Genomic DNA, 10626 nt, shown 5'->3' with positions numbered 1-10626 from the left:
CAATGCCCATGGATGAGTCTTTATCTTCCTGATCCCTCTCCTCTAGAGACCACTAGCACTTTCAGATTGCAGCAAGAAAAAGTTCTTTCAATCTCTGCTACTACATCCCTGTCATCACTTAGCTCGTTTATGAGTGTGTGAGATGTTTTTGTAGAGCACAGCATTTTTACTGAGAGGTACAGGGTAAATTCTACACGACACCAAATGAGACAATTCAACCTTAGAGTTCTTTTAATAATACCTTTAATCTAAAAATAATCATGCCATTATAAAGTTATTGAAAAACAGTTAAAAGAATTAATTACAAAACTATGCAAGGACTGTATTATACATATATTTTTGCGTAAAGATCTTGACCTTAATATTTAATCATTCATCTGTAATAATAAATACTCGGCTGAGAAATTAATTACTGCATAGCATTGAAGAATTTATTCTTAAATTCAGTTTTAGATGCATAACAACACTTTCAGTAATGTCAATAAAGCTGCAGCAGTAATGATGTACATCATTAATATACATCATTAATGTACATTAATGATAATGTAGTGGATGGGTCTGAATGAACATTCATAGAAAACATTACAATATTCTGAGAGCTCCAGTTTCTGATGTGAATCGTTGCTTTTCTTTTTAGAAGGAATGAGATGTGTTTCAGATTAATTAGTTGTTTTTGCCTGACTTATTTTAGTAGAAGTTTTCTTATTTGGTTAACTACAATGAGAGCTATGATTTATGACCTGTTCCTATAACTATCCTTTCACTAATTGCACCTGGCAGTGTGTAGATAAAGAGAACCAGGAAGATAACGAGAATAAGCAGAATTATGCCAATGATGATGTACTTCTTGTAATTCCTCCAGATCAGGTGATACAAACACTTGAAAGGGTTTACAAACCAAGAGAAGGATGTGTCTGGTCGGCTAAAAGGGAAGAAAGAAAAAGAAAATATTTTGTTAAGACAGATCCATCTCTTTCCAATGTTATCACACTGCAAAATATATATTTGAGACTAAAAAGGACCTTTAAGTCCTTGGAACCCACTGCAGGGATTATAGGGAATGTCCACCCATGTTCACAAGCTGTTGGGTCACTTTTCTTCCACCCATTCTCAAACTGCAGTCCACACACAACTTGTAATGAAATTCCCACTCACACATCAAAAATACTTCCATTTATGTCATGACACAGGGTTCAAAATTGAAAAGATGATCATGGTAACCCCTAAAGAAGAAATGCAGGCATCATAAACTTGAGTACAAAAGTTTTCTATTAATTTCAAGGAATTTAGCATCACAAAAATGGTAATGAGTCACTACAAAAAGTCTTATTGCACAGAGATAGTCATGGTGCCATAATAATCACACCCAGCTCAGGTCAGGCATGTGGCCCAAAATGGTGCATTTTCAGAAGGAAATTTAAAACAAGCCTCATGAAAACAGGAAATGGTGAAATGAAACCTATATGTTTTGCCTGTGTACATAAAGAAGAGCCACAAATATCTGCATCCCACAATCCAAATTTTTTCCAAATTTTCCCCCATGCTGTGTTCTCCTCTCTACTCAGACGTTTCTTCACACTGTACAAGAAAGCTGACTGCATACAGAGAGGAAAACAATGTTCTATTTAGGAAAAATGTTGTCCTCGTCTCTCCTCTGGCATGACATCTGGATGGGAGGGCACTGTGCTGCTCCAGCAGCCCTCCCCAGGGCAGCACCTGCCAGCTTTACAGTGGGATGACCTGATGGCCACAGTGGTGTTGGGCAGCATTAACACCTGCAGAACTGGGGCAGGTTGTCTTTCTTATCCAATGCCGCTGTAATTGTGCAGATGGTGCAGCAAAAAGAAGAATGAAATTAATTGAGGGTCACAAAAAGCTGTGGCTAAGTCTCACTCCAGAAAGGTGTTCCAGGAATTTAAGCAATGGTGAACTCAGCATTCAGCCAGTGGAAGTGAATGCCAATGTGACAGAAACTCTGTAAATGTGAAAGGCCAACTGAATATCCTTTAATCCTTTAATGAAAGACTGGGCTTTTTATTGAGGTGGAAATGATTCAGAAATAAGCCATCAAATTAGCCCTCCAGGTTAAAAGGAATTATTAAAAAACTGGACATTCTGAACATTAAAACTACTTGAGTAACAAGACTTTTTCTGCATGTACCAGCTACTTGAGGACTTTTCATAACCTTTAAAGGCTGAAAAAAAAAAAAAAGCCAGACTGTTGCTTATTTAATTTGTTTCCTTTGCAACATAGGCAATAGAGCTCATTATCAGTTATAGCAGTGTATTTATTATAATAGACTGCATCCGGAAAGGCATCATGTCTTGATCAGCAGAATTGAAGAGATGAATAACCTCATAGTGCTTTGGCCAGCAGGAAATTACACTCATTGAACCTTACTCTTTGTTTGCATGTTTCTCTCTCTAGTTCACAGACATTTAATCTTTGTCCACCTTTACTCTGCTACATTAAAGAGTCTGCTACTGTCTATAGCACCCAGAGAATAATTTTTTTGTTTTGAAATTATTTTGTTTCTTAATTAAAAAGAATAATTTCACCAAAAAAAATCTGAAAATTTCTCTGCTACTCTGGGCGTTCCTGCATGATGAGCAAAAAAAAAATAGAATGAATCTACAGTACTGGTATAGAGATGTGAAGGTCCTGAGAAAAGAGGTCCTTGAGATCCACTCCTTCCTGAAGGGTAGAATAAATTATTTTTTATCTCCCAGCTGATTGTGACTACTCTGCATGTATGAACCACATATTGCATCACCTGGGGGTACTGAGCTGTTAAACTTTAGTATCGTTAAACAATAATGAAACTGAGACATGCTATGTCTTCAACTGTTAGTTTATTTTCTTTCCAGTGAGTGAGTGTCTAGCTAAAATGATTTTTACTATTCACATACTGACTTTCCTTTAGTAACCTTAGGATTTATTCTGCCTAGCATTAAAGCCTAGGTGCTCAGACTGGTCATTCATGGGCTGTCTGCATGGGGAGAGGAAGGACCTTCAGGAGGCCAAGTCACCTCTTTCCTCAGCTCATATCTTAGGATATGTGTGCTGGGAAAATGGGATAACTCCCCCTCTGTACCATGAGCAGCTACACAAGGAGCCTGAATGCTTTGCCTGGGAGATGGGTAGTGCCAAATGACATCATCCCCACTTTGGATTTAATTGAGGCATACATCTCAACTGAGAGTAGAATTATGTTGAGCCATGTGTTGGCTGTGTATTCACACCACAAAACCCACTGATTACTCAGTGCAAGATCTGGAGGAAAACTCTGGTTTGGAGGCTTCTGGGTCAAAACGCCTCCAGAGAAGAGGCCATCAGGCTGGTGACAACTTTATGGCCCAGCAGCACATTTGCAGATAAAATGCCCTTGAGCTGAAAACACACGGAGCCCTAGGCCGCCATGGGTGCATGGGCTGGGTCTCAGAAAATGAGAGGAAAATGAGACAGTGCCATGTGCCCCCTGCTGACATGTAAACCCTCTATTACACTTGACACTCCTTCTTAAAACTCCCTAGGCTGATTGCTTTCCACCACAGGTATTTCAGAGCTATCCCAGTCTTCTCTCCTCTGAAAGAGATGCTTTAGTTTCCATTCCTGGGAATCTTTCAAGCAGACACCTGTCAGGCAAAGCTCATCCTGCCTTTGGGTAAAGGTTTTGGTGAAGTGACTGATTAAAGTCTTTCCAAGGCTAGTTTTAAACAATGCTCTGATACCTCTGATCTGGTAATTCCTTTGCTTTCCTTCCTATTGCTTCTTCCTTTCTTGTGTTTATCCTGAGATGTATCTCAAACTAACAAAATTAAACAGAATGTGTAATGATTACCATTATGACTAGCAATTGAATTTTAGAAGCTTTGGTAGCAGTAAATATAACATCAATTTCTCTCACTCTTTTTTTTTTATCCAGCTCATAAAAAAAGTGTTCAAGTGTTTTAGTAGAACAAAGCACTTGAGCCAAAATAGATTAAAAGTACTTTTTTTCTGAATGCAAAAAACTCAGCTGATACTTTTTTAATGTGACAAATACTGAAAGATAAACCACTCCTTCCAGATCATTTGCCTTTGTTAAAACACTTAAAATGTCCTCATTAAAAAGCCTTATGATGAAAAATAAGCATCTTCATTCTTTGAGTATGAAGTACAATAAAATTAGAGATGGAATTTTGAAGTCACATCCTTCGTGTGTCTAAAGAAGGGCAATGATGCTGGTGAAAGGTCTGGAGCACGAGTCTTGTGAGAAGCAGCTGAGGGAACTAGAGTTCTTTATCCTGGAGAAAAGGCTTCAGAGGAGACCTTATTGCTCTTTAAAACCACCTGAAAGGAGGCCATGTCCAGGTGGGAACTGGTCTCTTCTCCCAAGTAACAAATGACAGGATGAGAGGAAATAACTCAAGTTGCTTCAAGGAGGGTTTAGACTCTACACTGGTGAAAAATTTACTGACCAAAAGGGCTCTCAAGCATTGGAACAGGCTTCCCAGGAAAGTGGTGGAGTCACCATATCTGGAGGTATTTAAAAGACATGTAGATGTTATGCTTAGAAATATGAGTTAGCGATGGACTTGGAAGTGCTGGATTAATGGTTAGACTCAATGATTTTAAAGATAGTTTCCTAGATAGCCTAGATGGTTCTATTATTACTATAATAAATATAATCCATCTGATCTTTATAGGTGATCAAACTGAAATGTTGGCTGTATATGTAAACTGTGATGATTTAAGATGTTATCTCGTGCCAGGTCAGCTATGGAATGAGCTCATGTGTGAATTCCAGCTGAGGACAAATGCTCAGCAATGCAATTTATTTGGGCTTCCAGAGGAAGATGTTTCAGCAAACTTGGAAGGTGCTGCCAGCAAGCAGCAGAGCCAGCCAGCAGACCATGCACAAGCTGGACAATTATTTGCTGAAGGTTACAGCTGGAAAGAGAAGAAACTCCAGGAGACCAGAGAGGAAGTGTCCTGCAAGGAGGTCAGGTGGTTGTCCTTCCCCATCTCCTGCTGAATGCCCCTGCCCCAGCATGTTTTATGAGTTTGCTCCTACTCACTTGGGTTTTTCCAAGGGCTCGGGCTCCTTTCGAGCTTTGCCTACTGGATTCTTTTCAGCTTCTTCTGCTGTGACCAAGTGAAACTCAGCTTCCACCTTGCCCTGGATCAGAGAGAGAATATGTAAGCATCCAGTCCTGGGTTATTATCACTAATTCACAGCAGGATTTGTCTTGTGAAGAAATGATGGAACCAATTGAGAGCAAAGGAAATTGATTAAGGAAAATAAGATAGTCTTTGCAGCTGAAGAGAAAGCACAAAGGAAAACCCAGGCACGAATTGCTGATTTATGCTCAAGGACTGTAGGAAAGAGAGATCAGATATTTTCTCCCAGACCCATAAATATTTTTCTGCTTTGTAAATTATAATGTAATTCATCTGCAAAGACATGTACTCTGTCTATCACACATCCTGGCAGAGCTGAATGTCTGAGCTGGAAGCTGTGTTGCTGACGTGGACCAGATGTAATCCATCAGCAGGGGGAAATTCAGCCAGTCACAAGTGCTGGAGCCATTGAGCTGTGGGGTCTCAGCTCACAAAAGGAAGATGAGATTTAAAGATTCCAGTTACAATTCACAATGGATAAATCAAATCAGCTTTATCAAATCTGTGATGGATGAAAAACAGACAGATTAGTTTACATATATTTCTGATTTTCCTGCCCTATGCCTTTGTGGATGGTATTTATCTGAAGTGTTGGTCTATGCCCACTGGCTGTGATTCAGCACAGAACAGGGCTGAAAGAAGAATGCCAATAAAGGTCATAAATGTGGAAGCAAGGGAGAGATCAAACTGGACTGGGAGAGAGGGAATCAATTGTACTAGAGTTGAGAATAGGGAAGTAAATCTGGGATTTGGAAGTGGAATTCATTCAATAAATCCATGGAAAGTACACAGTCAGCTTCAAGTTGAATAGGCAATGAACTTGAAGATGGCACTTTTCATTAAAATATTCTTTTTGCTGGAATAGACAGAAATGTGAAGGAATGGTGAGCTTTAGGAACACCCTTGGAGAATCAATGAAAGTCTAGAGACGGGAAGAAACCCCTAAAAAATGACCAAAGCATGTGAAGTTATAGAGGCTATACTACTGGAAATGAGTAGCTGGTAGCTCTTGGTCTGTCTCCCCCTAGGGAACTGAATGCACCTGAAAAGGCACTTTAGTGCTCAGTTACCTGGGTTCTTCTGAACCAAATATATGGAGAACCACTAAGGCATTTGGAGGAGCCTTAGGGATTGCCAGAGGTGGTTATTCAAAATCCAAAATTAGCATATTAGTCCCAGAGAAAAGCTGTTCATCTGTAGTGAGCTGCTTACCGTGAGCTCCCCAGCCTTGATGAAAGGCCACCAGCCTCTGATGCGCTTCTGCTGAAATATGGAGATCTTGTTTTCTGCACTTGCTGCCACAACTGTGCCTAAGTCACAGCTCTTGGCTGTCTTTGCTGCTCGAGGGAATCCATTCAGGTCCAATTCGAGAGTGCCTGGAGAAGGAAATAATGTGACAACACTCAGGGAACAGACAGACACAAAGACATTCAAATAGCAGCTGAGGATCTCTCCGTACTGTCAGCATTCATTTGTATTGCCCTGGAATTCTCATCTGATTCCTAATTATTGACTTTACAAGAAATGTGTAAGTTTGCAATGTGGTGCTTCAGAAAGAGAAAAGCAAAAGTTGGGGCTCAGACATCACTTTGTCTGTAACTTCAAAACACAGGTTTGGTGAGAGCTCAGATGAGGCTCAGGCAGATCCATTGCATACTTACCCAAGAAATCATCTGAAGAGAGTCTTTCAAAATCCCACACCTGAAGCACCAGCTCAGCAGGTATTTTGCGTTCTGTCTTTTCTAAGGAAAAGATGTTTTCTCTTTTAGTAACCACCATTTGTTTCTCTGCTGGGAGATAGTGGAATGGGAACACAAAGCGCCAGTTGAAGTTGCCCTCTCCTGTCAAGGAATTGTAATGTACATCTGTCTCCTGTTTGTCCTCCTCCAGGCCCTTTATCCACCTACAGCAAGCACACAATGGAAAGCATTACTGTCACCAGGGGATCTTGAAGTGCCAAGGTCACTGAATTGCTCATCAAATATTCTCAAAACAATTTTTCCTCTGATTTTTGAATTAAATATTGCATGTTATTTTGAAGAAAAGTGTGAAGAACTTACCCTTTTACATAGATATCACTTGATTTTTGTCCCGTAAAGATATTTTCGTCTTCTAGAATAACATCCTCTGTATTCCAGATTATTACCCTCAGTTCATATCTGAAAAAGAAAAAAGGATTGTGTGCAAAGCTCTGGTCAGGCACTAATGCCAACCTCTATCAAATCATGTTTCTATAAAGTGAGAAATATTGTATTTGTGCATCAGACTCAGGTCTCTTCTGTTTACAAGAGATTAGTGATAGAGTGGGGATGTTGGTTCATGCTCATGGAGTATAACAGACAACAACAGGGTCACTGCCAGCTTCAGAGCTGAAAATTCCTTCAGACGGAAAATTCCTTGCTTTTTATATGCCTGTTCATTTTCAACTCTTTTCACAAAAACACTGCAGTGGAACAAGGCAAAGTTGCTCTGAAAAACTTCATCAGTGCAGTCTCCAAAAGAGTGATCAACTTGCTAATAAAAAATAGAGCTCCCTGAGAGGTGCTTTTTAGAAGAAATGCCTAAAACCATGGCATTTTGTGTAATCTAGGGTATTAAAAGGGAAGAGAACTGCTTGGAGATATTTGCATTTAAATAGGTACAATCATCTTTAGAAACACCAGCAAAAGGAATTAAAGTTTCTCCATCCTTTCCACTCCCTATATTCAAACATTTATGGTGGCCATCCAGAGTTCTCAAAACTTGAACTGAAATACATATATTGCAGGTGACATAAACATTTAACACTGAAATATTTAGGTATTCCTTGAGTCATTGTATGAACTGCAAAATACATTAAAAAGTCAAACAAACTATGTTTGATAATACCAACATACATTTTCCCTGATATGACATTTTTTTGTCTTGGAAATAGCCTCAATCTCAAGGTGTGGAATGCTTTGCTTCAGAAGTTACCAGATGCCCTACCTTATGGAGCTCTTAAGGAGCTCCATGAAAACCAAGCCTCTGCAATAGCCAAAGAAAGTTGAATCTGCAATGCCCCACCTGAGTCTTGTTCAATCAAGATCGTGAATAAGAGATGTTTTCACAAAGTGTTTGAAGTTTTATAGAGGCTGGAGCCTGTTTTACTGCAGCAGATATGCATTTGTCAGCAGGATGTGTAACTTGTGTCTACAGGTATTGGATTTCTTTCCTCATAATTAATGTTTGACAGTATTTTCCCCCGCTATAGTAGACTACAGAAATGGTAGCAACAGTCTGATTTTATGGGCTTGATTGGTTTCAAATCTTTTTGGGTTGGAAAATGCTTGTTGTTAAGGAGTTTTATCGAAAGTTCTGGTCTGAAAGAAGTAATTGCAGCATGGATTCTTTGTTTGTCAAATCAAATAACACAGGAATGGTACCCGATGATGTTTCAGACATGAAATTCTCGGAAAAGGCCTTGCTAAAATACAGGATGGGCTGAGAATTCTGTTTCTCATTTTTTGTGTTTTCTTTACAATATTCAATTAGCTTGAACAACTATGTGCAGTATTGCATGTAAAGCAGTATAAGGAAATGGGAGAAGGCTATGTCAAACAGATCTCTTTTATCTGTTGCTGCTTTATGTGTTTCTTGAGCTTATCTTTGAACAAATTGCTGCAAATCCAATACATGTAACATTATTGCAGCAGATTAAAGAGCTCAACCGGGGTTGAGTAAGTTATCTCAGTGAAAAAGCTAGTGAAACCAGAATTAATTCTTGCAGCTCAACAAGTAGATGATAACATCAGAATTGCTTGCTTCTAGCCACCTGCAATCTCTTTATTATACAGGATAAAGGGATAAAGAAGAAAAAAGGATATATTTGTAAGAGGTGTGTGATAGCTCTTGCTGAAAAATCACCAACAGCTCTTTGAGCTGTTTAATGGAGGAAACCAAACTAGATGCTCCTCTTTGACTTGAAGCCATGTGAACCTAAGAAAACTTTCTGCAGGACTGGAGAGGTTTGTTTTAGTAATTAATTTTCTATTTATTTCCAGACACTGGAGAAAGACCCAGTCTTTGAAGAATTATTGCCATTGTGGTGGGAGGAAAGCACAAAGTATTACCCTTTGGGTTTTCTTGGTGAAATGTCCACAGGAGGTCCTGGCAGAGGCATATCATTAGGAAACATGTCAACCCACATCTGTACACGACCCTTGAAGACAAAGAGATAAACATCCCCATAACTCTACTTTACAGAGGCTTTAAAAGGCTTTAAATATAGTTCTGACATCTGAAATCACCACTTCTTCTACAAGCACCAACCAGCCCAATATCCTGTAACTATGATTTAATCTAGGAACTTTCTATGCAATATCCTTTTTATGCACATATTCTTCCATTCTGTCAGGTATTTGGTGAAGTTGAAATAGAGCTCAAACACTGTCAGCTTCAAGGTAAAATCCATGCAAAAATAGTATGTGATGAACAGAAAAAAAGAGAACCAAGGCTTAGATAAAAGCAGAGGTTTTGTTAACTTAATAAAGCATTTAAAAGAATGAAAATTTGCAGTTACACTTTGTGTGATTATTGTGCATTTGGGTAAGTGGCTGTACACACAGGGGTGACAATTTCCAGGTTGATACTGTACAAAGTCTCACCTTCAGTGCAACACTGGGGTGCTGACTCTGTAGGTTTGCAGTTACAAATACAAACCACAATAACTGGAGGAAATGAAAACTACCTCTGAGCTGCTCTACCTGTTCCATGCCTGGCTTATCCTTATGATAGAGAGGCCGAGTCTCAATGTGCTCTGGGACCAGTTTGTAGCCAGCTCCAGGGATTTCTTCCCAAGCACGTAAAACCTTTAAGGAGAGATGTTCGTATGATTCAACTGGCTCCTCTATAGGAAAGAGTAAAACAAAAAGGACAATGAGAGCTGAATTATAATATTGAACCCCTTGGTAATATGTTTCATTAGTAATTAGAGGTACTCATTAAAAATTTGCTTGAGTTAAGAGGAAGGTTTTATGTATTCCAGCTAAATAAAGAAGGGCCTTGAAATGCTTCTAATTTGCATAAATAAGGGGACCTACTGGGTTAATTAGAAGATTAGGACTCAGGCAGCAGTTTCCCTGTAAAATGCAGCAAATCATTCCACTACTTCAGCAGTAGTTTTTAACAGGAAGATAGAAGAAACATGTCAGCCATTCTTTTGAAGGAAAATTGCAAATGCTTAAAGCATATGAAAGACAAGGAGACTTGGATTTGACAAACCTGACAGAAAATAGTCACAAGAAGTTAACTATGCCTCCATTTAGTTTGTGATGGCAACAGCAAAGACCACCTTAGAGAATTGAATGACACCTCAGAGGAAGAGAGTTGAAGTCCATGGGTAAGAAAATTTCATCTCCTGACCCTCTCACCTTGGCCACTGGAAGGAACACCCAGAGAATCCCAGAGAATGGCACCTCAAGAAAGGACCAGTGCTAATATTG

The 10626-nt window shown here is 39.2% G+C and overlaps 1 protein-coding gene across 1 annotated transcript in view; it reads right to left on the bottom strand.

The window, feature by feature from the left end:
• Nucleotides 1-247: 247 nt before the first annotated feature.
• Nucleotides 248-10626, bottom strand: part of FER1L6 (fer-1 like family member 6) — a 65142-nt gene continuing 54763 nt past the window's right edge. Inside the window, exons 35-41 of the mRNA XM_014870157.2 lie at nucleotides 9889-10031; nucleotides 9256-9344; nucleotides 7225-7323; nucleotides 6826-7067; nucleotides 6377-6540; nucleotides 5062-5162; nucleotides 248-922 (exon numbers count right to left, since the gene is read on the bottom strand). Coding sequence (XP_014725643.2) covers nucleotides 727-922; nucleotides 5062-5162; nucleotides 6377-6540; nucleotides 6826-7067; nucleotides 7225-7323; nucleotides 9256-9344; nucleotides 9889-10031 — 1034 coding nt within the window. The 3' untranslated portion in view covers nucleotides 248-726. The remainder of the gene's footprint in view (nucleotides 923-5061; nucleotides 5163-6376; nucleotides 6541-6825; nucleotides 7068-7224; nucleotides 7324-9255; nucleotides 9345-9888; nucleotides 10032-10626) is intronic.

The sequence above is a fragment of the Sturnus vulgaris genome, chromosome 1, assembly GCF_052056855.1.
Source record: "Sturnus vulgaris isolate bStuVul1 chromosome 1, bStuVul1.hap1, whole genome shotgun sequence".
Lineage (NCBI taxonomy): Eukaryota > Metazoa > Chordata > Aves > Passeriformes > Sturnidae > Sturnus > Sturnus vulgaris.
The sequence above is the reverse complement of the archived record's forward strand: the minus strand, read 5'-3'. Positions and strand labels throughout refer to the sequence as shown.